This window comes from Oncorhynchus kisutch, linkage group LG28 (genome assembly GCF_002021735.2).
Source record: "Oncorhynchus kisutch isolate 150728-3 linkage group LG28, Okis_V2, whole genome shotgun sequence".
NCBI lineage: Eukaryota > Metazoa > Chordata > Actinopteri > Salmoniformes > Salmonidae > Oncorhynchus > Oncorhynchus kisutch.
Genome location: NC_034201.2, coordinates 33,435,555 through 33,463,446, shown reverse-complemented (window position 1 = coordinate 33,463,446; position 27,892 = coordinate 33,435,555). Strand labels below are relative to the sequence as shown.

The 27,892-nt window shown below is 42.1% G+C and overlaps 1 protein-coding gene across 4 annotated transcripts; it reads right to left on the bottom strand.

Moving 5' to 3' along the window:
* Positions 1-270: 270 nt before the first annotated feature.
* LOC109873256 (glucose-6-phosphate exchanger SLC37A2) lies at positions 271-25,915 on the bottom strand. Of its 4 annotated transcripts, none has more exons than XM_020464888.2 (18): positions 25,225-25,915; positions 24,044-24,125; positions 22,859-22,949; positions 22,611-22,689; positions 22,385-22,520; positions 21,209-21,285; positions 20,769-20,935; positions 20,298-20,335; positions 19,820-19,966; positions 19,459-19,549; positions 19,236-19,298; positions 14,776-14,861; positions 14,205-14,253; positions 13,819-13,892; positions 13,369-13,447; positions 12,883-12,980; positions 11,880-11,944; positions 271-3,876 (listed from the first exon to the last, which is right to left on the bottom strand). In XM_020464888.2, exons 1-18 carry the CDS (start codon positions 25,281-25,283, stop codon positions 3,861-3,863), a joined length of 1,497 nt encoding a protein of 498 aa, XP_020320477.1. In that variant the 5' UTR covers positions 25,284-25,915; the 3' UTR covers positions 271-3,860. The 4 variants fall into 4 exon arrangements, 2 of the variants coding, with proteins under 2 accessions (XP_020320477.1, XP_020320479.1); XM_020464890.2 differs by having other exon boundaries at positions 19,820-19,936; XR_004206058.1 differs by lacking the exon at positions 13,369-13,447 and having other exon boundaries at positions 19,820-19,936.
* Between the last annotated feature and the right edge of the window lie 1,977 nt (positions 25,916-27,892).

Genomic DNA, 27,892 nt, shown 5'->3' with positions numbered 1-27,892 from the left:
GTGCCTTTTGGAATGCAATGCAGACATGGGTGATGTGGTAGCAGAATATGTTTTTGAGGGATATGGGATTTAGATAAGCGAGTATGAGCCGTTTCTGTGCCGTTAACAATGAAATATGACAAGATAAAAACATCCTGGAGCATGTTTACACCAGTCAACGGTTTTTATAGTGAGGAGTTGCATTTTACCTTTCAGATTTTAGGTAGACTTCCAAATGAATGTTCATTATATATATATATAAGTAAAACATGCCCTTTTCAGGAAATGAAATACAGTTGGTCATGCTCAGATTTATTCAGCTTAAATCAGACATGATGTACATACACTACACTTCATTATTTACATTTTTTCTAAATGTATTTGGAATATTAGTCATGTAACATAATACAGCCTGCCCTCTGCATAGCTTATGCATGGTATAACATCTGACTTTATTTGGGGCACTACAACTATCTGCATCCCTCAATTATATTAAAAAAGATTACGCCCCCTCTAACAATACCTCTGACTACAACAAAGCAACAGAGGGTCCCTGAAGTACAATTATCACCTTAATAACATGGGCCACCGGCGAGGATGCTCAGTTGGTAGAGGATGATGCTTGTAATGCCAGGGTTGTTGGTTCGATTCCCATGGGGGACCAGTACAAAAACAATAATGAAAATGTATGCACTCACTACTGTAAGTCACTCTGGGTAAGAGTGTCTTCAAAATAACTAAAATGTCAACAAAAAATAAATATCTACAAAGAATGAAACACCAATTCACTGAAAAAAAAAAAAAGAATACCATTTGTGGACACTGGTCCCCCAGGTATTTACTTGGCCAGTGAAGCGAAAACTTTTAAATTCAGCTAAAAATTCCAGCATTTTGGATTTGATATTAAATGTCTTATATGAACCTACATGATAGAATGTCACCTGTTATTTGAGGGTGAATAAGGATGAGCGAGAAAGTTAGACGCACAAAGATCATGCCCCTAAAACATTCTAACCTCTCACCATTATCAATAACAGGGGAGGTTAGGGTATAATATTTATGCCTCTAACTTCCTCACTCATCATTATTCACAAATCATTCATGATTATCTGGAATCATGGAAGCATCCACATTAATGTAGAAGTGTTCAGAAACATATCATATTCTTATTTACAATAGAAGTGACTCCAAAATGACAAAATACATTATATACCATTACATTTCTATTGGGCACAGAGTAATCTGAAACACAACCTAAAAAAGCAAATGCATCCAACAAATTTGTAGTCACAAGCTTGATGTAGCCATTGTGTGCTAGGAATATGGGACCAAATACTAAACTTGAATAAATGTATTACACTAAGTAAATTTGTCTAAAAACGTGTGACACCTTCAAAAATGGGGGGACTAGATACATAAAATGCTTTCATTTCTAGATAGTGTTAAGAGATTTTTTTTAATCAATATTGACTAATTATGTATACATTTCAATCAGGACTGACTAATCAGAATACTATTATGTTACTGTATAGATGGATGAATTTTATTTTAATCCTAGTACTGAATGTGTGTGTAATTATAATCCAAAATTAGAACAATGACTGTCTGTTCCTTGGTAGAAACTAATGAACTTATCGTCAGACTGGCTAGAATTCTTATCTACACAGGAAGACCTTGGCTTGGTCATAAATTATCTAAATTGGTGGGAGATGATGTAGGAAGGCTTGAGAACTATACTGCCATTGTACTGGAGTGGAGGAGAGACGGGACAGTTCGAAACCTAATGACGTCATTTTCCGTTTATAACCTGTTGTAAATTGTATCATGTTCAGTACTCTCGAGAATAAACGCTAGTGCTTGATTTTGAGACAGGTGTCCACCCATTTTATGCAAATAAGTTTCTTACAAATCCTTAGAAATGGGCTGAGTGTATTAATTTAATTGGGTATTAAACATACAGAAATTTAATTCCACTAACAAAACACCCCAAAATAAAAAATTATGTATTTTCGGCTCATTTGATTTCAAATCCAAAAAGCTGGAGTATAGAGCCAAATTACATTTTAGCTTCTCTGCCAAATAAATATGTAGGAGAGTAGGTAGCATGCCACTAAAAGGGATACATTTACAATGAAAGTCACACGTGAAAACATTGGGTGAGCTCATTTTGCATGGCTCGGTCCCCTGGCTGTTTGTCGCGTGGGAGGAATTGGCGCTCAACTTGCAATTTAGGAGCCCGACGGCAAGAGTCAAAGCCCGTTATGATACCGATGGTTTGTCGGGATAGATGGTTCCAATGATTGTGACTAGATGGAGTACAGCTCCATCTAGATGTCCCATCAAGGACATCAACAGTAGTTGACAAACATTGCATTTTAGCCAAGCCCAACCCTTTTCCTAACCTTAACTTCATTCTCTTAAGCTGCTAAATTATTTCTAGTAACGTGCCATGTACAGAAACTTCTCTCCATAGCTGAACTCCATCTAGCCCACCGTTTTCCAATGGGGGTCGCAAGAGAAAGTCTGAAATCTTGCTTAGTTCATAGAAGCTGCTAGTTTTAGTTGTAATAAACAGAGTGGTTTCTGTTTTCTTCCTACAAATGTGGCTCTATCTTTTGAATGGTTTAAGCTACAAAATATTATGACCCCATGACTGAAAGATAAGACTCGTATGTTCTCCTCTACAATGCCCACAAGCCACGCAGGACTCATTAGAACAGAGTGCAAAAGACTAGGTGCTAACTAAATCAAACTGGGGGGGGGGGGGGGGTCATCAATGATGTTATTCTTTTCTACACAGAATTATTGACTGATGATCTTCTGAACTTCCCAATACCGCTGATGCATTTCAGTCATTTCAAACCACACTTCCTTCAGATTGAAATACTGTCAAAAGTGCTGTCAGACTGATTTGTAATAGACGGTTATAGACAATTTAATTTAGACAAAGTAAATGTTGGACGTTTGGTAAAACGTTATTTTGAAAGACATTTTTTTTTTACATGGTGGGCAGGGGGGGGGGGGTTCACAAACAAAATTGAAAGGGGTCGTGGGCCAAAAAAAGTTTGGGAACTCGTTATCTAGCCACAACCGTAAAAACGTTTAGTCCAGACAAACCATCAGTATCATCACATACCCTGCTCAAAATTGACGACGAGGCCGGCTAGGAGGGGTGGAGTCAAAAACAAAACAACGAAGTGCACATGGAGGATACAAACTAACTTCTAATCATTGATCAATAAACATTTCAACAAACATTTGCCTTAGACACAAATGGAATAATGTGATAGTGCAGTCTGAGAATTTTTTTGATCAGTCAGCAAAGTTTTCCTTATCCGTTGAGTTTTTGTTGGTGATGACATTCACCTCCACAGCCCTTGATTACCTTGAAACTCCTCCTTTACTGCTTATGTAGTTTGGCATTCCTCGGCTGTGCAAAATGAGCTCCCCTGAATTCAACTTGCCCAATACTGGTATGTGATATCAACTGGAGGGGAGATTGGGGAAATGCACAGTGTGCACAGAATTGTAATGATAGAACATGAAAAAGATGCACACAGCACTGAGGGGCTATAAGAGAGACAGTCTATAAAAAAAAATGTTTTAAAGTGTATTTTTGGGGGTTTAAAAGAGAAAGAGCTTTGCGGTCACTTGAGGAAGGGACATGTTCTCTCTGTCAGACGGTCCCAGAATATCAATGGCCCCTTCCTCCTTTTTCAGCTCCTTTCATCCGCTGGTGACAAGGTATGGATCCATTAAGGCTGAAGGATGAAAGGACCAGTACTGTATGAATCACGGTGTGCCTCAGGGATTATTACTAGGTCATTTTTCCTGCGCCCTCCCTCGCAGGTGTGATACGGTCTCTTGTCCCAGGCGGCCACTCAGATTTCTTTGAACCTGCAAACACAAGGTTAGATTAGCCTATTTCAGAATGGACCGAATGCAAACCTATTCCGGTTATTAACATAGGCACCAGATCATTGGATCTGATTAATTCAATGTCATTTCATATTTGAGGACTGGCGGTGTAGGAACAACCACAGAATCTTCAACTGAGTATATCTGGCTACCCGGATAAAGCACTAAATAAACTTCAGTTAGTGCTAAATACGGCTGCTAGAATCTTGAACCAAAAAATGTGATCATATTACTCCAGTTCTAGCCTCTCTACATTGGCTTCCTGTTAAGGCAATGGCTGATTTCAAGGTTTTACTGCTAACCTACAAAGCATTACATGGGCTTCCACCTACCCATCTTTTCAATTTGGTCCTGCCGTACATACCTACACGTACGCTACGGTCACAAGACGCAGGCCTCCTTACTGTCCCTAGAATTTCTAAGCAAACCGCTGGAGGCAGGGCTTTCTCCTGCAGAGCTCCATTTTTATGGAATGGTATGCCTACCCATGTGAGAGACGCAGGCTCGGTCTCAAATTTAAAGTCTTTATTGAAGACTCATCTCTTCAGTAGGTCTTATGATTGAGTGTAGTCTGGCCCAGGAGTGTGAAGGTGAACGGAAAGGCACTGGAGCAACAAACAGACCTTGCTGTCTTTGCCTGGTCGGTTCCCCTCTCTCCACTGGGATTCTCTGCCTCAAACCCTATTACAGGGGCTGAGTGACTGGCTTACTGGTGCTCTTCCATGACATCCCTAGGAGGGGTGCATCACTGACGTGGTCTTCCTTTCTGGGTTGGCGCCCCCCTTTAAGTTATGCCGTGGGGGAGATCTTCTTGGTCTATACTCGGCCTGATCTCAGGATGGTAGGTTGGTGGTTGAAGATATCCCTCTAGTGGTGTGGGGGCTGAGCTTTGGCAAAGTGGGTGGGGTTATATCCTGCCTGTTAGGCCCTGTCCGGGGGTATTGTCGGATGGGGCCACAGTGTCTCCTGACCCCTTCGGTCTCAGTCTCCAGTATTTATGCTGCAATAGTTTGTGTCGGGGGGCTAGGGTCAGTCTGTTATATCTGGAGTATTTCTCCTGTCTTATCCGGTGTCCTGTGTGAATTTAAGTATGCTCTCTCTAATTCTCTCTCTCGGAGGACCTGATCCCTAGGACCATGCCTCAGGACTACCTGGCCTGATGACTCCTTGCTGTCCCCAGTCCACCTGGCCGTGCTGCTGCTCCAGTTTCAACTGTTCTGCCTGCGGCTATGGAACCCTGACCATGTTCTGTTATAATCTCCACCCAGCACAGCCAGAAGAGGACTAGTCACCCCCCATAGCCTGCTTCCTCTCTAGGTTTCTTCCTAGGTTCTGGCCTTTCTAGGGAGTTTTTCCTATCCACCATGCTTCTACACCTGCATTGCTTGCTGTTTGGGGTTTTAGGCTGGGTTTCTGTACAGCACTTCGTGACATCAGCTGATGTAAGAAGGGCTTTATAAATACATTTGATTGATTGATAAAATTAACAAGTCAACAATGGCACCTAGCCTACTCACAATTTTGCTGGAGAGAGGCTGATGCTATTGACTTAGTTTGGGAGGTGGAATAAATGGGGGGCAGCATAGAGCCATGAGGTGCACAATTGTTGTTCGGGATGGAGTCTTGCTTTATTTGAAAGCAACATTATTTCACAGGATGTGAGGGTTAGTTTGGAACTTGGAATAAACGGGACAGCGTGTGGCCAGCGCGATGCGGGTGTGGATTATCCACCATACAGCTTCCTTTAACCTTCAACACTGTCTTGTAGCACAAAGAAACAGACACCTTGGCTGGTAGTGCAACTGTATTATGACAAACCCAGACACATTACACTGTGTATTATGCTATCATTTTTTTATTTAAAGCCTACAAGCCCCAGTGCAGCCAAAAACTAGATTTTCTGTGTTTTATTTATTTGGTGTACGAGCTGGTCAAAAACACTGCCTGAAATGTCAGCCTGTTTTGGTGTGATGGAGTTTTGGTCTGCCTGGTGACCTCATCAGGTGTTAAATTAGTTAATAAAACAATAAGGAAGTGCATTCTAAATTCCATTAGCTAGTTTTCAGAGTTCCCCTCACCACTCAGACCACACCCAGACAGCCCTAGCAAAATTAGTGCCTGAGAAATTGAAGCTGTATGTCTTTTTGACCATTTGAAAACATAGTCAGGAACTTAAAACCTCTATAGGATCGGTGTTAAGCTAACGTAGGCTAATGTGATTAGCATGAGGTTGTAAGTAACATGAACATTTCCCAGGATACAGACATATCTAATATGGGCAGAAAGCTTACACTCTTGTTAATCTAACTGCACTGTCCAAGTTACAGTAGCTATTACATTGAAAGACTACCGTGCTATTGTTTGAGGACCGTGCACAAGTATTAACTTAAATGTATTAGTAAACCAATTAGGCACATTTGGGCAGACTTGATACAACATTTTGAACAGATTGGATCAGTCTAAAACTTTGCAAATACATTGCTAAATCTAAATTGCAACTGGGCTAGAATAATATACTATGGCCTTTCTCTTGCATTTCAAAGATGGTAAAACATTTTTTTAAATATATGTACACTGCTCAAAAAAATAAAGGGAACACTTACACAACACAATGTAACTCCAAGTCAATCACACTTCTGTGAAATCAAACTGTCCACTTAGGAAGCAACACTGATTGACAATACATTTCACATGCTGTTGTGCAAATGGAATAGACAACAGGTGGAAATTATAGGCAATTAGCAAGACACCCCCAATAAAGGAGTGGTTCTGCAGGTGGGGACCACAGACCACTTCTCAGTTCCTATGCTTCCTGGCTGATGTTTTGGTCACTTTTGAATGCTGGCGGTGCTTTCACTCTAGCGGTAGCATGAGACGGAGTCTACAACCCACACAAGTGGCTCAGGTAGTGCAGCTCATCCAGGATGGCACATCAATGCGAGCTGTGGCAAGAAGGTTTGCTGTGTCTGTCAGCGTAGTGTCCAGAGCATGGAGGCGCTACCAGGAGACATGCCAGTACATCAGGAGACGTGGAGGAGGCCGTAGGAGGGCAACAACCCAGCAGCAGGACCGCTACCTCCGCCTTTGTGCAAGGAGGAGCAGGAGGAGCACTGCCAGAGCCCTGCAAAATGACCTCCAGCAGGCCACAAATGTGCATGTGTCTGCTCAAACGGTCAGAAACAGACTCCATGAGGGTGGTATGAGGGCCCGACGTCCACAGGTGGGGGTTGTGCTTACAGCCCAACACCGTGCAGGACGTTTGGCATTTGCCAGACAACACCAAGATTGGCAAATTCGCCACTGGTGCCCTGTGCTCTTCACAGATGAAAGCAGGTTCACACTGAGCACATGTGACAGACGTGACAGAGTCTGGAGACGCCGCGGAGAACGTTCTGTTGCCTGCAACATCCTCCAGCATGACCGGTTTGGCAGTGGGTCAGTCATGGTGTGGGGTGGCATTTCTATGGGGGGCTGTGCTCGCCAGAGGTAGCCTGACTGCCATTAGGTACCGAGATGAGATCCTCAGACCCCTTGTGAGACCATATGCTGGTGCGGTTGGCCCTGGGTTCCTCCTAATGCAAGACCTCATGTGGCTGGAGTGTGTCAGCAGTTCCTGCAAGAGGAAGGCATTGATGCTATGGACTAGACCTGAATCCAATTGAGCACATCTGGGACATCATGTCTCGCTCCATCCACCGTTGCACCACAGACTGTCCAGGAGTTGGCGGATGCTTTAGTCCAGGTCTGGGAGGAGATCCCTCAGGAGACCATCCGCCACCTCATCAGGAGCATGCCCAGGCGTTGTAGGGAGGTCATACAGGCACGTGGAGGCCACACACACTACTGAGACTCATTTTGACTTGTTTTAAGGACATTACATCAAAGTTGGATCAGCCTGTAGAGTAGTTTTCCACTTTAATTTTGAGTGTGACTCCAAATCCAGTCCTCCATGAGTTGATAAATTTGATTTCCATTGATAATTTTGGTATCAAGAACATGCATATCCTTGCTTCAGGTCCTGAGCTACAGGCAGCAAGATTTAGGCATGTCATTTTAGGCGAAAATTGAAGTAAAGGGTGGAATCCTTAAGAGGTTTAATGCAATAGCTTCCCAGACTATCTACATTGAGCCTTTTTGCACTAACTTCTTTTACTCATCACATAAGCTGCTGATACAGTTTATTATGTCACTTTACCCCTATCTATATCTATTTTCAATGACGGCCTAGGAACAGTGGGTTAACTGCCTGTTCAGGGGCAGAACGACAGATTTGTACCTTGTCAGCTCGGGGGTTTGAACTTGCAACCTTCCGGTTACTAGTCCAACGCTCTAACCACTAGGCTACCCTGCCGTGATTAACACACACACACAGCAAAAAAATAAACATCCCCTTTTCAGGACCCTGTGTTTCAAAGATAATTTGTAAAAATCCAAATAACTTCACAGATCTTCATTGTAAACTGTTTCCCATGCTTGTTCAATGAACCATCAATGAACATTCACCTGTGGAACGGTCGTTAAGACACTAACAGCTTACAGTAGGCAATTAAGGTCACAGTTATGAAAACACAAGTGGCCTTTCTACGGACTCTGAAAAACACCAAAAGAAAGATGCTCAGGGTCCCTACTCATCTGCGTGAACGTGCCTTAGGCATGCTGCAAGGTGGCATGAGGACTGCAGATGTGGCCAGGGCAATAAATTGCAATGTCTGTACTGTGACACGCCTAAGACAGCGCTACAGTATGGACAGCTGATTGTCCTCGCAGTGGCAGACCGCGTTGGACACCTGCACAGGATCGGTACATCCGAACATCACACCTGCGGACAGGTACTGGATGGCAACAACAACTGGCCGAGTTACACCAGGAACACACAATCCCTATCAGTGCTCAGACTGTCCGCAATAGGCTGAGAGAGGCTGGACTGAGGGCTTGTAGACCTGTTGTAAAGGCAGGTCCTCACCAGACATCACCGGCAACAGCGTCGCCTATGGGCACAAACCCACCATCGCTGAACCAGACAGGACTGGCAAAAAGTGCTCTTCACTGACGAGTCGCGGTGTTGTCTCACCAGGGGTGATGGTCGGATTCGCATTTATCGTCAAAGGAATGAGCGTTACACTGAGGCCTGTGCTCTGGAGCGAGATCGATTTGGAGGTGGAGGGTGCGTCGTGGTCTGGGGCGTTGTGTCACAGCATCATCTGACTGAGCTTGTCATTGCAGGCAATCTCAACGCTGTGCGTTACAGGGAAGACATCCTCCTCCCCCATGTGGTACCCTTCCTGCAGGCTCATCCTGACATGAACCTCCAGCATGACAATGCCACCAGTCATACTGCTCGTTCTGTGCGTGATTTCCTGCAAGACAGGAATGTCATCATTCTACCATGGCCAGCGAAGAGCCCGGATCTCAATCGCATTGAGCACGTCTGGGAACTGTTGGATCGGAGGGTGAGGGCTAGGACCATTCCCCCCAGAAATGTCCAGGAACTTGAAGGTGCCTCGGTAGAAGAGTGGGTTAACATCTCACAGCAAGAACTGGCAAATCTGGTGTAGTCCATGAGGAGGAGAAGCACTGCAGTGCTGAATGCAGCTGGTGGCCACGCCAGATACTGACCGTTACTTTTGATTTTGACCCCCCCCCCCTCCTTTGTTCAGGGACACATTATTCCATTTCTGTTAGTCACATGTCTGTGGAACTTGTTCAGTTTTTGTCTCAGTTGTTGAGTCTTATGTTCATACAAATATTTACACATGTTAAGTTTGCTGAAAATGAGAGGATGTTTCTTTTTTATACACACACTACCATTCATAAGTTTGGGATCACTTAGAAATGTCCTTTTTTCCCACATTTTTTGTCCATTAAAATAACATAAAATTGATCAGAAATACAGTGTAGACATGTTTAATGTTGTAAATGACTATTGTAGCTGGAAACAGCTAATTTATGAAATATTTACATAGGCATACAGAGGCCCATTATCAGCAACCATCACTCCTGTGTTCCAACGGCACGTTGTGTTAGCTAATCCAAGTTAATCATTTTAAAAGGCTAATTCATCATTAGAAAACCCTTTTGCAATTATGTTAGCACAGCTGAAAACTGATTAAAGGAGCAATAAAACTGGCCTTCTTTAGACTAGTTGAGTGTCTGGAGAATAAGCATTTGTGGGTTCGATTACAGGCTCAAAATGGCCAGAAACAAAGAACATTCTTATGAAACTCAGTCTATTCTTGTTCTGAGAAATTAAGTCTATTCCATGCGAGAAATTGCCAAGAAACTGAAGATCTCGTACAACTCTGTGTACTTCCCCCTTTACAGAACAGCACAAACTGGCCCTAACCAAAATAGAAAGAGTGAGAGGCCCCGGTGCACAACTGAGCAAGAGGACAAGTACATTAGTGTCTAGTTTGAGAAACAGACACCTCACAAGTCCTCAACTGGCAGCTTCATTAAATAGTACCCGCAAAACCCCAGTCTCAAAGTCAACATTGAAGAGGCGACTCCGGGATGCTGGCCTTCTAGGCAGAGTTGCAAAGAAAAAGCCATATCTCAGACTGGCCAATAAAAATGTAAGATTAGATGGGCAAAAGAACACAGACACTGGACAGAGGAACAATGTGTAGAAGGCCCACATCCCGGAGTCGCCTCTTCACTGTTTTGCAGGTACTATTTTATGAATCTGCCAGTTGAGGACATGTGAGGCATCTGTTTTGGACAGACGAAAGTTTTGGACAGTTATGGACAGACAAATCTAAGTTTGAGGTGTTCGAATCACAAAGAAAAACTATTGAGACGCAGAAAAAATAAAAAGATGGAAGAGTGCTTGACACCATCTGTCAAGTATGGTGGAGGCAATGTGATGGTCTGGGGGTGCTTTGGTGGTGGTAAAGTGGAAAATTTGTACAGGGTAGAATGGTTCTTGAAGGAAGGCAGGCTATCACTCAATTTTACAACGTCATGCCATACCCTGTGGACGGCGCTTAACTTGAGCCATTTTCTTGCTACAACAGGACAATGACCCAAAGAACAGCTACTATGCAAGAAATATTTAGGGAAGAAGCAGTCAGCTGGTATTCTATCTATAATGAAGTGGCCAGCACAGTCACCAGATCTCAACTCTATTGAGCTTTTGTGGGAGCAGATTGACCCTATTGTACGTATGAAGTGCTCAACAAGCCAATCCAATTTGTGGGGGATGCTTCAGGAAGCATGGGGTGAAATCTCTTCAGATTACCTCAATAAATTGACAACTAGAAGGTCTGCAAGGCTGTAATTGCTGTAAATGGAGGATTCTTTGACGAAAGCAAAGTTTGAAGGACACAATTATTATTTCAATTAAAAATCATTATTTATAACCTTGTCAACGTCTTGACTATATTTCCATGGAAAACAAGGACATTTCTAAGTGACCCCAAACTTTTGAAAGGTAGTGTATATAAATAATTATGATCCAGTGTCTAATAACACCAACTCTAGTCATCCATTCAAAGACAATCACATCTCAAGTCCTATGGGAACCTGGTGGAACTATACAACTCTCAAGACGCAATCAAGGTCCCAGGTTAATCGTGAATGACAACTTCTGATTTTTTTTAAATAGCCTGAGGTGCAATTGCGATTTTCCCCTTAAAGCTAGCCAATTAATCAGCAGCCTGGAGGCCACTTTGGAGTAGAATAATGAGCACCCTTAACCTCTAGGGAAAGGCTAATGTATAAAGCCCTGGGGAGTAGCTCTATTTGTGGCTTTGACCTGTATTTAAAGGAATAGTCATTTTAGTCCACACTCAAGTTCAATTGCATTTTGCCCCTTTTAAGTGGAGTAGCCAGTATTTGTTCACTTCTTGGATAAAATGGGTATGATTTTATGCCTAGCATGACTAATTGCACTTAGCAGCCACTTTATCATAAGAAAAGGAAACCAGCTTTGGGTTTCCTGTTTGGTTATATGATTCCCAGCGGTGTAGTCGTGAGCGGCTTACCCTCTATGTCTGGGGCTGTGTCCACACCAGCCTCTCACCTCTTTATACACCAGCCTGGACAGCAGCTGAAAAACAGGGAGACAGCACACTCAACACAGCTTACTAAAATAGATCTATGTTTTTATACATATAAATATAAAAAAAATATATATGTAACACAATTTAAAAACAGTCCCAGAACATTATTCCTCCACCAAACTTTACAGTTGGCACTATGCATTCGGGCAGTTAACGTTCTCCTGGCATCTGTCAAACCCAGATTCGTCCGTCGGACTGCCAGATGGTGAAACTTGATTCATCACTCTAGAGAACGTGTTTCCACTGCTCCACCCACCAATGGCACCCACCCCACTCCACACTACGCTTGGCATTACACATGGTGATCTTAGGCTTGTATGAGGCTGCTCGGCCATGGAAACCCATCTCATGAAGCTCCCAATGAACAGTTCTTGTGCTGACGTTGCTTCCAGAGGCAGTTTGGAATTCAGTAGAAGTGTTACAACCGAGGATATACGATTTTTAAACGCGACACGCTTCAGCACTCGGTGGTCCTGTTCTGTGAGCTTGTGTGGTCTATCACTTTGTGGCTGAGCCGTTGTTGCTCCTAGACATTTCCACTTCATAATAACCGCAATTACAGTTGACCGGGACAGCTCTTGCGGGGCAGAAATTTGACGAACTGACTTGTTGGAAAGGTGGCATCCCATGACGGTGCCACGTTGAAAGTCACTGAGCTCTTCAGTACGAGCCATTCTACTGCAAATGTTTGTCTCTGGAGATTGCATGGCTGTGTGCTCGATTTTATACACGTGGCTGAAATAGACGAATCCATTCATTTGAAGGGGTGTCCACATACCAAATGATACTTTTGCCCATGTAGTGTATCAAGGGTATCATTAATTTTGTACACAATCCACAGGTGTAGCACCTTCTTTGAACATGTGGCAAAAATCTTGCAGTGGTTTATAAAACATGTTAATAAAAACAAAGATTAAAAACTAACCAAACAGGCGAGGATATCAGCAGTGATCAGCATGAAAAAGACATTGTTCCATCCCGTCGGAGAGATCAGCCCTGCTAACAGAGGACCTAGGGCGGCACCTAGAGGAGAGTCAGAAAATAAGAGTCATGGGAACCCTAGCACCTAAAACCAGGACTGGATATACAATCTGATTTGGGACAACAATCATAAAAAGTCTGCCTTTAGAACACTACATGATTTACAATAGAAAATAGTTTTGTATGAGCCATGGACCTTGTACATAAACTGTATACAATTTGTAATTGTCACATAACACTGCAATGACTGAGCATTGAAGTTAATCTCTCAAAACATAGGCAACCTAAAAATAAAAACCTTCCTTCATGCATTGACACAGGCACACAAATGCATCTTAGCACCACCAACCCATTACAAGCATCAAATCTAAAAACAACAATATCAAAGAGTACCAATCCCCCGTGTGTGTCCTAGAAATTCCCCACATACCTATTGACCCTGTGCCGTCAATAATTGCAGTGACCGTTGACAATGCTCTAGAATTTCCTCTCAGGCTCTCATGCGTCCCCTATGAAAGGAAAACCCTAATTTTGAATCAACATTCAGCATAAAAGACTTGGGCTCTTTCCAAATGTTTCTCTCCTCAATTCCTTGTGTTCCCTCTCCTCTGCCTCTTCTCAAAACGCATGGATGGTGAAGGTCTGACGGGAGGGACCTTGGGATCTTCTTCTCCAATATGGTTTGAGAAAGAGGCGAGGGAGATAGAATGCAAGGAATCGAGGAAAGACGCTTTAGAAAGTGTCTTGGACTAACAGGGAACCTGGGGAATTTGGGGTGAGAGGAGCAATGACGGGCTTATCTCCTGTGTGACTTCAGGAGAGCTGAGGACTTCATGTGAGAAAGGCATGCAGCAGTGCAGTCTGGGGTGGATGTGCTTACCAGGTCAGCAGACACAGCGGTGGTGATGAGGGCATAGGGTCCGTTCACCAGGGCTCCGCACACCAACAGCATCCCTACAAGGCAGAGGAAAACAGCAACAAGTGGATCAGGCATGTACAGTACGCTAGCTAGCAGACAAAGGCTATTTTTAATAGTGATATTGTGGTTGTTATGTTGGTTGCACCGATTGCAAGTCATAGATAAGAGTGTCTGCCAAATGACAAAGCGTAAATGTGAAATCCACAGGCTACAAACACACAACCGACACACAGTAAAGAGAATGTGTTAAATTGGAGCATTTAGGTCGTTTTCAGTAAGAGGTGTTGAAACCAAAATAGCTCCATGGCTTCAAAGTCAAATTTCATACAGAATAACTTAACTCTTACCGATTGTGGTTGCTAGGCTATGCTGTCCAATGTGGTTGTACAGGAACAGCTAGGAAAGCAAAAAAAACTAAACATTCAGACTGGATCGTGGGTCAAATGTGTCACCTTTGAAGGATTTACTAACCCACATGCAGACCCAAAGGAAAACATTGAGCTATGCTGAAAAACAGATTGACACACTACTGTAAAGGAGCTCACGGACTAACATAAAATGTTTGCAGACTTGGGCAGCAGGTGAAGTTCACTGCCAAATCCAGAGTTCCAAGCACAGCCAAATTCCTTTTTCTGTGTCCATAATGCAGTCATATTTACATTGCATATATGTGATCAAAACTTTGACATAGAGAATTGCCTCTTTTCATAAGTGAATATAAAGTGTCTAGTCCACATTTATAATTCAGGCATTTGTGCAGGCCTTTCCTTATCTACAGTATATTTTGCCCAGCACCGGTTTTCTAAAGTCTGGAATGTACAGATTTCCCTGTGGACAGCGCTTAGAGACACTATAAATGGCCCTGGTGTTACACATGGTTAAAAGCCAGTGATGTCTTATGTGTGAATGCACACTCACCATAGGGGCAGCCAGGATTAACATGACACAGCAGGTAGAGGCTCTGCCCCCAGTTTGGTCCGACACCAGTCCAGCCACGATGCCCCCTGCAGAAACACAGCACACACCCTTAACACACAGGGGGAGACAGCAGGTCTACATTAATGATCAATATTATGGGAAGTGCTCTGACACCATACAGTAAGAGCCATTAATTGACCAATTCTAATGAGAACTCTTCTGGCAGACTACTACAGCAGTTACTTGTTATGACTATGGTCTGTATTGTGTTACAAAATGGGATTAAAATCGATGTCATTGTAAATGTTATAACTAAAATATAGTTGTTGCATAAGTATTGAGCTCCCTGAGTCAATACATGTTAGAAACACCTTTGTCTGCGATTACGGCTATGCGTCTTCTTGGGTAAATCTAAGAGCTTTACACACCTGGATTGTGCAATATCCAAGCTCTGTCAAGATGTTGGGGACCATGGCTAGACAGACATTAAGACTTTCCATAGATTTTCAAGCAGCTTTAAGTCAAAACTGTAACTAGGCCACTCAGGAACATTCAGTCTTCTTGGTAAGCAACTCCAGTGTAGATTTGGCCTTGTGTGGTAGGTTATTGTCCTGCTGAAAGGGGAATTCCTCTCCCAGTGTGTTGGAAAGCAGACTAACCAGGTTCTCCTCTAGGATTTTGCCTGTGCTTAGATCCATCCCGTTTCTTTTTATCCTGAAAAATTACCCAGCATTTGCCGTTGTCAAGCGCACCTATACCATGATGCAGCCACCACCATGCTTGACAATAAGGAGGCAGTTCCTCAGTGATGAGTTGTTGGATTTTCCCCAAACATAAGGCCTTGAATTGGGCTAAAAAGTTTATTGCTTTGTGTTTTTTTTAGCATTATTAATTTTGTGCCTTGTTGCATACAAGATGAATGTTTTGTAATATTTTTTATTCTGTCCGTTGTATTCTCCTTTTTAGGTCATTATTGTTGAGTCACTACAACATTGTTGATCCATCCTCAGTTCTCTCATCACAGCCACTGAACTCTAGCTCTTATCATGGTAATATCCCTGAGCAGATTCATTCCTGTCCTGCAGCTCAGTTCAGAAGGACGACTGTATCTTTGATGTGTCTGGGTAGTTGAATACATAATCCATAGCATATTTATTAACTTGACAATGCTTAAAGAGATATTGTAATTCTGATTTGTTATTGTTACCCATCTACCAATCACTGCCCTTCTTTATGAGGCTTTCGAAAAGCTCCTTGGTCTTTGTTTTTGAATCTGTGCTTGAAATTCAATACTTGACTGAGGGACCTTACAGATGTCGTACAGTTGAAGTCTGAAGTTTACATACACCTTAGCCAAATACATTTAAACTCACTTTTTCACAATTCCTGACATTTAATCCATGTAAAAATTCTCTGTCTTAGGTCAGTTAGGATCACCACTTTATTTTAAGAATGTGAAATGTCAGAATAATAGTAGAGAGAATGATTTCAGCTTTTATTTCTTTCATCACATTCCCAGTGGGTCAGAAGTTTACACTCTTTGGTAGCATTGCCTTTAAATTGTTTAACTTGGGTCTAACGTTTTGGGTAGCCTTCCAGAACCTTCCCACAATAAGTTGGTTGAATTTTGGCCTATTCCCCCTGACAGAGCTGGTGTAACTGAGTCAGGTTTGTAGGCCTCCTTGCCCGCACACGCTTTTTCAGTTCTGCCCACACATTTTCTATAGGATTGAGGTCAGGGCTTTGTGACGGCCACTCCAATACCTTGACTTTGTTGTCCTTAAGCCATGTTGCCACAACTTCGGAAGTGTGCTTGGGGTCATTTTCCATTTGGAAGACTCATTTGCAACCATGCTTTAACTCCCTGACTGATGTCTTGACATGTTGCTTCAACATATGCACATACTTTCCCTTCCTCATGATGCCATTTATTTTATGAAGTGCACCAGTCCCTCCTGCAGCAAAGCACCGCCACAATATGAGGCAGCCACCCCCGTGCTTCACGTTTGAGATGGCAGTCTTCGACTTGCAAGCCTCCCCCTTTTCCTCCAAACATAATGATGGGCATTATGGCCAAACAGTTCTATTTTTGTTTCATCCGACCAGAGGACTTTTCTCCAAAAAGTACGATCTTTGTCCCCATGTGCAGTTGCAAACCGTAGTCTGGCTTTTTCACGGTGGTTTTGGAGCAGTGGCTTCTTCCTTGCTGAGTGGCCTTTCAGGTTATGTCGATATAGGACTCGTTTTACTGTGGATATAGATACTTTTGTACCCGTTTCCTCCAGCATCTTCACAAGGTCCGTTGCTGTTGTCCTGGGATTGATTTGAACTTTTCGCACCAAAGAACACTCATCTCTAGGAGAGAGAATGAGTCTCCTTCCTGAGCGGTATGACGGCTGTGTGGTCCCATGGTGTTTATACTTGCATATTATTGTTTGTACAGATGAATGTGGTACCTTCAGGCCTTTGGAAATTGCTCCCAAGGATGAACCAGACTTGTGGAGGTCTACAAAAAAAGCTGAGGTCTTGGCTGATTTCTTTTGATTTTCCCATGATGTCAAGCAACGAGGCACTGAGTTTGAAGGTAGACCTTGAAATACATCCACAGGTACACCTCCAATTGACTCAAATGATGTCAATTAGCCTATCAGAAGCTTCTAAAGCCATGACATGATTTTCTGGAATTTTCCAAGCTGTTTAAAAGGCAGTCAACAGTCAAGGCACAGTCAACTTAATTGTTGGAAAAATGACTTGTGTCATGCACAAAGTAGATGTCCCATCCGACTTGCCAAAACTATAGTCTGTCAACAAGAAATTTGTGGAGTGGTTGAAAAACGAGATTTAATGACTCCAACCCAAGTGTATGTAAACTTCCGACTTCAACTGTATGTATGGGGGACAGAGGAAGGGTTAGTCATTCAAAAATCATGTTAACCTCTTATTTCTCACAGTGAGTCAAATCTTTCAGTTAGAATTGTTCCACTTTGACAGAGTATTTTGAGTATGTTGACAGAAAAATGCAACTAAATAAATTTTTATCCCGCTTTGTAACACAATAAACTGAATAAATCCAAGGGATATGAATACTTTTCCAAGACACTGTATATGGTCTGTTTTGTTATGACTGCAGACATTACTTGTTTTGTTATGACTGCAGACATTACTTGTTTTGCTATGACTGCAGACATTACTTGTTTTGCTATGACTGCAGACATTACTTGTTATGCCTGTTTTGTTATGACTGCAGACATTACTTGTTATGCCTGTTTTGTTATGACTGCAGACATTACTTGTTATGCCTGTTTTGTTATGACTGCAGACATTACTTGTTATGCCTGTTTTGTTATGACTGCAGACATTACTTGTTATGCCTGTTTTGCTATGACTGCAGACATTACTTGTTATGCCTGTTTTGTTATGACTGCAGATATTACTTGTTATGCCTGTTTTGTTATGACTGCAGACATTACTTGTTATGCCTGTTTTGTTATGACTGCAGACATTACTTGTTTTGCTATGACTGCAGACATGACTTGTTATGCCTGTTTTGCTATGACTGCAGACATGACTTGTTATGCCTGTTTTGCTATGACTGCAGACATGACTTGTTATGCCTGTTTTGCTATGACTGCAGACATGACTTGTTATGCCTGTTTTGCTATGACTGCAGACATGACTTGTTATGCCTGTTTTGCTATGACTGCAGACATGACTTGTTATGCCTGTTTTGTTATGACTGCAGACATGACTTGTTATGCCTGTTTTGTTATGACTGCAGACATGACTTGTTATGCCTGTTTTGTTATGACTGCAGACATGACTTGTTATGCCTGTTTTGTTATGACTGCAGGCATTACTTGTTATGCCTGTTTTGTTATGACTGCAGATATTACTTGTTATGCCTGTTGTTATGACTGCAGACATGACTTGTTATGCCTGTTTTGTTATGACTGCAGACATGACTTGTTTTGCTATGACTGCAGACATGACTTGTTATGCCTGTTTTGCTATTACTGCAGACATGACTTGTTATGCCGGTTTTGCTATGACTGCAGACATGACTTGTTATGCCTGTTTTGCTATGACTGCAGACATGACTTGTTATGCCTGTTTTGCTATGACTGCAGACATGACTTGTTATGCCTGTTTTGTTATGACTGCAGACATGACTTGTTATTCCTTGTTTTGTTATGACTGCAGACATTACTTGTTATGCCTGTTTTGTTATGACTGCAGACATTACTTGTTATACCTGTTTTGTTATGACTGCAGACATTATTTGTTATGACTACAGAATACCACTCATTATTTCTATGATTTGTTAAAACTACAGTGCAGACAAAACATCCAGGTAATCAGGGAAGAGCTTCCTGGATCCTCATATGATCTTACAGATTATTGGGCTATAAGAAGGTTAGATAATGCCATATAAAATCCACCACAAAACTGGTAAGGCTTACCAACAATTCCTCCTACATCAAATAGTGTTGACATGTCCCCAGCTTCCTTGGGGTCAAAATGGGCTGAGGAAATAAACATTGGGAATTTTAAGTGACACAGTACGCAATTGACAGCGCATCTCACAATGCAAAGCAAATCATTCAGCTTATAAACATTGTTAGCATTTGAACCCTCAGGTGAAATGACAACTGTAAACAAATAGGCGCTAAACTGAGTACGTACCAACGTTAGCAATGTAGAGAGGAAGCCAGTAGAGGAAGGTGTAGCTAACGAGCTTAGCGAACAGAAGACAGAGGGAGAACTCCATCACGCCCTGTAAGATAACACACATATTACACAGTCATAGCAACTGTCATAACAACAGTCAACTGCATTCATGTGGGTTTGGAGAGTAATTACAAACAATGAGTCACAACAGAGGTGAAACAGGAATTCAAGGCTTAGGTGCAATGACATAAAATTACAACCCATTATTATGTTGATTGCCTGTGTCTGTTTTGCCAGAGGAATACTTGTGAAACATTTGATGAAATTCAGCAACTGAAAAGGCTTGAAATGAAAGTAGATTGTGATCCCCACTCACAGGTATCCTGAGGGCCCCACAGAAGCTGATGGCCTTGGTGTGCTCCTCTGCCGGCTCAGAGGAGATAGAGTTGGACTGGCCAGGACTGCTGAAGATCTCCTCATTACTGGATGAGTTCTGTAAGAGAGGCTCCTTCTCATTGTCCTCCTGTCCATACACAACAATTAGCATGGTTCTAACCAGGGCTGCAACTATTGACTGTTTTATGGTTGAATAGATCTGTTTGACATTTATTTTATTACTCTATAATATCAAGTCTTACAAAGGAAAGTAATGTAATGACAAACGTTGGTCATCACAAAACAAAAATAAGGTCAAAAACTGGGCATAGCTGGTAGCCTAGAGGTTAGTGAAGCGGGCCAGGCATCATATCTCAAGTGCAACCTACACCTACTGCCCTTGTGGCCTTTAGCAAGGCAGCCCTTCTCTATACTACTAAGGGCACCAATTACTTAATGTGTTCTTTGGTTGTACTTACATGGTGTTGTGGAGGGCTGCAACCGATATCTTCTGGTTCTGTGACAGAAAAAAGGTTTTGCTCACAAATACATTTTCATGTCAAAATACAGTCTTGGGACAAGCAAACTCTCATTTTACATTTTGTCTTAATGTTAACAGTCTAAGTTTAAGATGAAATGCCTGCAGTGAAAACTCTGATGAATGCAACATGATCCTTTTTCAAACGAGCTTAATAAAACTATAACTGTATAGTGGCAATGAACATGACTATGATCTATCAAGCTTCAATAGGTTGTAATGGATTACAGTCAGCACTATTGGCATGTTTTGAACAAGGTCTGGGCATATCCATAAAGCGTCTCAAAGTAGGAACTCTGATCTAGGATCAGGCCCCCTCTGTCCATTCATTATAATCTCAAAGGCAAAACTTCTAGATCAGCAATCCTACTCTGAGACGCTTTAAGAATACGGGCCAAGAGGTCAGACTCACTCTCCACCAGGAAGAAGAAACAGAGAACGCCAGTGGAGGCGATGATGATGCCAGGCACGATGAAGGACATGCCCCAGGCCGAAGATACGAAGACGCCAGCGATGAGTGAGCCCAGGATGTTGCCTACCGAGGTGTGGGAGTTCCAGACGCCCATGATGAATCCTCGCCTGGAGGGAGAGGGACAGACACATACAGATAGGATGGAAATGAGAGGTGGATTTACCTTGAGAAACATTGTACATCTTGACGGTGAACAGTGAGACAGCTTACTAAATACTGAGGACAGCTTTTGGCATTGGACGCCTGTTGCTTTTACTTTCACATCATGTGACTGACTGTGAGCAACAGATAAAAACCCTGCACGAGATGGAAAAGAGGGTGCTGATACTGCATAGTCAGCATTGCTGAACCAGTCTACAGTAAGGATATGTCTCACTCACTTCCCTTTTCCGAACCAGTTCCCAACGCAGGCCACCACTGCAGGCCAGCCTGTCGTCTGCACCAGTCCATTCATTGCCTACGAAAGTAAGAGGGAGATTGAGGTCTTTAAATTCTCTGTTATTTCAATATGAAATATGTCCCTACACCAGACCCAATGAGAGAAAAAGAGAGGGAGAGAGATACTTTTTGTATCCCAACAAGAAAGAGCGAAAGAAAGGGATACAAATAAAAATAGAGAACGGGGTGTGTTTCCTACATTACATCACAAACAGCCGTGAGAAAAGTACTGGCATTGGAACACTCTTTCAGCCCCCCTCACACTATCACTGTCATATGATACTGAAACAGAGAGGGGCTACCTGGACTTGTGCAATAAGAAATGCCTAGCCAGTTATAGCTCAATCTTGGGTGCAATGATCACGTTCCCGCACTGACTGACTGTGTGGAGGCTCATTGATTTAACGCTACGTTAGTCTACATGATACACTTGTAGAAAATTAGATATATATTGCGGTCGGTTATATTAGCCACGACTTACCGTTCTTTGTGCAGCTTCAAATGTTAAACAAAGTTGGAAATTGTTGCACCTCCGTCTGTAATTTTATTCCCGCATGTTTTGCAAGTTGCAATCCGTTTTTTGTTGATACAGCATTGTCTTTATATCCGAAAATAATCATTTTGGCTATCATCTTTCCAAGGGCTCCATCTGAATTCACCCGCCGACGTTCCTCTGCACTGCCGCGCACAACTTTTTCTCAGCTGGCACAATTTGATTGGCTGCTGTCCGTTAAATGAAGAGTTGATGCGCTGCACACTATTTAAAAAGTATTTAATTTTTATATATTTGGGCTTGGGAAGGGTATCAAGTCAGGTCATAAGGCTAAAATCCAAGTCAAGTCACGAGTCATTGGTGTCAAAGACGATTTTCAAGTCATCATATTTGTGAATCGAATCTGACTCGAGTCCAAGTCATGTGACTCGAGTCCAAGTCATGTGAAGTCAAGTCAACACCTCTGGCTGTAAGTAGCAGTAGAAGTATTGTTTCCCGTTAGTTTACTCCAGTCAGGGTAGTGTATGGCGAAAAAAAGTATATTTAATAAAAAAAAATAAAAGGTAACTATGCTGCAGAGTGTGAGCAAGTGACTGAATAGTTTTGGAGGAGATTTAACCCGTACCTGGAAGAAGGCGTAGTACCATATTGAGTGGATGTTCAAGTAGAAGCCCAGGCCTAACAGACATGTGAAGAGACCACTGAGAAGCATACCGATGGTCAAGTAGTAGCGCAGGGGCACGCGCTCTCCAAATATCCCACTGTCAAACCACACAACATCATCTGGTCAACTGCTTGTAGTGAGTTAACACACATATACAAAACACAATCAAATACATCATTCAGCCTACCTGAAAAACATGCCAATGGCATAAGCAACCAGGAAGGAGTTGTCCACGGCTCCAAACAGTGTCTTGTAGTTGTCCTGGTCTGGACAGAACAAGAGGACACGGAAAATATCCAAATGAAATCTGCTGTCCCATTCTACTGACATTTTGTGCGTTCTAAATATTCGTTTTGTAAGCACTCAGAAAACTTTGGAAGAATGTATATTTCTTCTTAAAATTAACAAAGAACTTGAGTCAAGCAGAGGACTCACCAAAGGGCACCCAGTCACACCAGGTTTCATTGTCAGTTCCATTGAGGTTTGGAGGTCGAATGAGGGTGGAACAATTTCTGTGCAGCTGACTCTGTACATGCATGGGGCAATAAGCAGAGATTACACACATGGACACAAAACACTCAGCCTTTAAGACAACCTGCATAAAGATGGTAAAGAACTAAACGTCTCGAAAGAAAAACAACTATGAAATAATTATCTCACAAACTATACTGAACATAAACACAACAGGCAACAATTTCAAATATTTTGACTGAGTTACAGTTCATATAAGGAAATCAGTAAATTGAAATAAATGAATTAGACCCTAATCCATGGATTTCACATGACTTGGCAAAGGCACAGCCATGGATGGGCATAGGCCTACCCACTTGGGAGACTGCCCCCCCCCCCAATGGGAGTAAGGCCCAGCCAATCAGAATGAGCTTTTCCCCACAAAAGGGCTTTATTAAAGACAGAAATACTCCTCAGTTTCATCAGCTGTCTGGGTGGCTGGTCTCACGATCCCACAGGTAAAGAGGCCGGATGCGGCAGTCCTGGACTGGCATGGTTAAACGTGGTCTGCGGTTGTGAGGCCGGTTGGAAGTACTGACAAATTCTCTAAAATGACGTTGGAGGCGGCTTATGGTAGAGAAATTAACATTAAATTCCCTAGCAACAGCTCTGGTGGACATTCCCACAGTCAGCATGCCAATTGCATGCTCCCTCAAAACTTGAGACATCTGTGGCATAGTGTTGTGTGGCAAAACTGCACATTTTAAAGTGGCCTTGTATTGACCCGAGCACAAGATGCACATGTGTAATGATCATGCTGTTTAATCAGCTTCTTGATATGCCACACCTGTCAGGTGGTTTGATTATCTTGGCAAAGGAGAAATGCTCACTAACAGGGATGTAAACAAATTTGTGCACAACAGAAATAAACTTTGTGTATATGGAACATTTCTGGGATCTTTTATTTCAGGTCATGAAACATGATACCAACACTTTACATGTTGTTTTTATATTTTTGTTCAGTATATAGTGTTAACCATTGTAGTGCGGCTCGAGTGTTCTAGGGTTTTTGTGGTCTAGAACACCTAGAGATGTTACAATATAAATCTGAACAGTGTGGCCATACATTTCAATAACGTTTAATACAGGTTTGTGGAGTCAGTGTATCACCTTAATGATGCTGATGGGTTTCCGGGAGAGATGGTAGCTGGTATAGAAGAGGAAGGTGAGGAAGAGGGTGAAACCTCGATACCTAGACAGAGAGAGTAGAAGAGCTCATTCTAATTTTATCCAAAGCAAATACCATGCCATGAACTTCGTCCTCTTTGTAAGTCAAAGCACACCCTCTACAGTTTTTAGGACAATCTCTTTCTTTCACATGGTCTAAACTAGAAGTCTCCAGGGATGTTAGCATCATAGGTTCTGGAAGGAGGGAGAGGGGAGAGAGGCCGAGAGGCAGGCTTCAAACTACCATCCTGTAGAGGGTTCTGGGGAGAACACAAAACCATTGTTCACATTGACTTGTCTGTACAGTAGACAGTACACATAAACGCTTTTTTTTTGTGGGAACCTGACATGGAAACAAAACAGGGTATTCAGAATAGTTCTTCAGTGCTGGGACCAGTACAGGGACCTGGCTGCCTCATGACACTAGGTGCACACTGCACAGAAAGGCAGCTAGTTACAACCCACAGACACTGCATGCTGTGTACTGACTGTTTACTTTTCCTAGAGTGGAAAGGCAGGTTTTACCATGAGTTAGATTCCGTTAACACATCACTTACAACCTGGTGTAACCTCCTCACCCCCAGGCTAATTGCACACAACACATAGAATTCATCTCAAATTACACCATATTAGTGTCCTACTTTTGACCATGTGCTGTGGTCAAAAGTGGTACACTACATAGGGAATTGGATGCCATTTCAGACTCAGCCATTCGGGAGAAAGTGTAGTGCCTGAGACTAAACCTGCTGTGACCTTTAACCCTTTACTGGATCAGTGACAGCAATAATGCAGAAGGTTTTGTTGATTGCAGAATAGTTACAGAAATCCAATAGCCTTTACCTAGGATGATTGCATGTAACATTCTATTTAACTATACCTAATGAAACACTCAAATGAAATCTAGACTGTTGACTAATTCCTAACATTCTAGAATGTCAGTATGTCAGTAATGCATAGATAGAATGACACCAAATCTCTCGCCAATCATTGACATCTAGCTGATTAAGGACAAAACCGCCGTTTCCCCTCCCCCGTCATCAAAGTACATACTGTAAAATTCAATGCATTTAGTTTTGTTTACATAAAGGGTGTCACAATATAATTCAAAGACAGTGTAAACTTACCAGCTGTCTCTTGAGAAGGACGTGATCAGTCTAATGCCGGGAGCCAAAGAAGACCTCATCTTTGGTGTAGTAGCCTAAACAACTTCGTAAAACTTGTTAAAAACCGCTTACAATTTTCTCTCAGACATGGCTTCAAAAGTTATATCGGGTGCCTTATATACACCCAATTGATGATATAGTATTTGTACAAAAAATAGGACTACAAAAAAAAACTCTAAAACTAGCTAAAAACAAACTTAAACTATTACGTTTCGTTACATGGGACAGCTTCTTTTCTCACAGGCTCTCGCTTGAAATTTCTTTCCACTTGTCTTTGATTAAAAACACACCGATTTTTCTTTTCTTTAAAATAAAATATTCATTTAAAATATAAAGAACAAAAACACTCCGAGCACGGATCAAAAAAGTTTCAATCGCTTTGCTATTCCTGCTTCATGATGATGTGGGTGAATCTCCACAAACAATGAATTCCCATCGATTTCCATACTTGCTCGAGTCCGCTGATAGCGTTATAAAAGCCGGTTCCTATAAATACTCTATGCACTTCTCTGCCGTGTCACACGGAAATGTGTACATATGTTAACAGATTGTGTCCATAATAGTTTGAAGGCAGTCCTCCCCTAAAGTTTTCCAAACTCAGGCAAAACGCCTCAACAAAATCTATATTCCGAAGTGTGTGGACACGTGTTTCCCGTGTCTGACGTCACTGAATTAAAGGAGCGATGATTGAATGGGAAAGTTCGTTTTACATGGCCCGTTGCCTTGGTTGGGCAGAGTTTGTATAGTCAGTCCATTCTATTGTACATTAATGTAATTTCCACTCAACCGGGGCACCGGGCTATAAAAACAATCTCGTCCACTAACTCTTCCAAGTAGCAGAGAAGTACGGTTTGTCTTCCTTGATGTGTTATAACCTACTTACAGCAGAAAATGAAAATACGCAAAAATGGCTATATTTTTTTAATGCAATCTCTAAAATTACAAATTTAAACGTTTCTTGGGTCATGTTGGGAGAGATTGTCGGCACAACACCGGCAAGGTGGAAAAATCAGCCGTTCTGCCTTTGAGCAAAGCAGTTAACCCCCCAAACAACACCTGCTCCCCCGCCGCCGATGACATGATTGGTGTTTTTAAATATCACTGATGAAGGATTTTGAGGCTGATTCCCTGACCTGTCAATGTTTTTAATTTGCTATTTTATACGCTTGTGAATTCAATGGTTTTTACTAGATTACTTGTAGTTTTTCATGTTGTCTGTCTGTAATTTTTTTGTAATGACTTGGTGCTGCCCATCTTGGCCAGGGCGCTCTTGAAAAATAGATTTTAATCTCAATGAGCCCTTCCTGGTTAAATAAATAAAACAATGTCAATTAAGGCATTTCTGATTTCAGAGGGGTTGGATTAAATGCATAAAACACTTTTCAGTTGAACGCCTTCAGTTGTACAACTAACTAGATATCCCCCTTCCCCAGAAGTGTGCTGAAAAGAACCGTGTGAAAATAAAATATTATTCATTACAGTTTGTGAAAAGGGTACTGATGCACAAACACCTTGAGGGTGGTCATGATGAGTGAGTCTCATGATTAGAGTTTATAAACTGTGTTACAGTTAGAGTGGAAAAACACACAGCAGAATTTCAAATAAAATGTTGAGAAAACATTTAACTATTAGCCATGTTAACCATCAAATTAGAACTACACACATTAGCAATTTGTGAAAAAGCAGAAGAATCTGTGCACTCTCTAATAGCAATAGTTTATGGTAATGTGATCTCGTTTACCAGGCTTAGTTGGGGCATTGATGTTAGACTCGCTTTTATCTTCTGGTAAGAATATCTGTTGTCTCTGCCCCTGAACAAGGCAGTTAACCCACTGTTCCTAGGCCGTCATTGAAAATAAGACTTTGTTCTTAACTGACTTGCCTAGTTAAATAAAGGCAAATTTTTTTTAAAGAATGCTTTGGGAGTTTTTGGGAAGTATTCAGACCCCTGGACTTTTTCCTCATTTTGTTATATTACAGCCTCATTCTAAAATTGATTACATATATATTTTTCCCCTCACCAATCTCCAAACAATACCCCATTATGACCAAGAAAAAAGTGTTTTTGAAATTCTGGCAAATGTATTAAACAGAAATGCCATATTTACATAAGTATTCAGACCCTTTGCTATGAGACTCGAAATTGAGCTCAGGTGCATCCTGTTTCCATTGATCGTCCTTGAGATGTTTCTACAACTTGGAGTCCAACTGTGGTAAATTCAATTGATTGGACATGATTTGGAAAGGCACACACCTGTCTATATAAGATCCAACAGTTGACAGTGCATGTCAGAGAGGTGACCAAGAACCCGATGGGCACTCTGACAGAGCTCCTCTGTGGAGATGGGAGAAACTTCCAGAAGGGCAACCATCTCTGCAGCACTCCATCAATCAGATCTTTATGGTAGAGTTGCCAGAATGAAGTCACTCCTCTGTAAAAGGCACAACAGCCTGCTTGGAGTTTGCTAAAAGGCACCTAAAGGACTCTAAGACTATGAGAAACAAGGTTGAAGTAAAGATGAATAGAGCAATGTACAGAGAGATCCTTGCTGAAAACCTGCTCCAGAGCCTTCGGGACCTCAGACTGTGGCAAAGGTTCACCTGCAAACAGGACAATGACCCTAAGCAC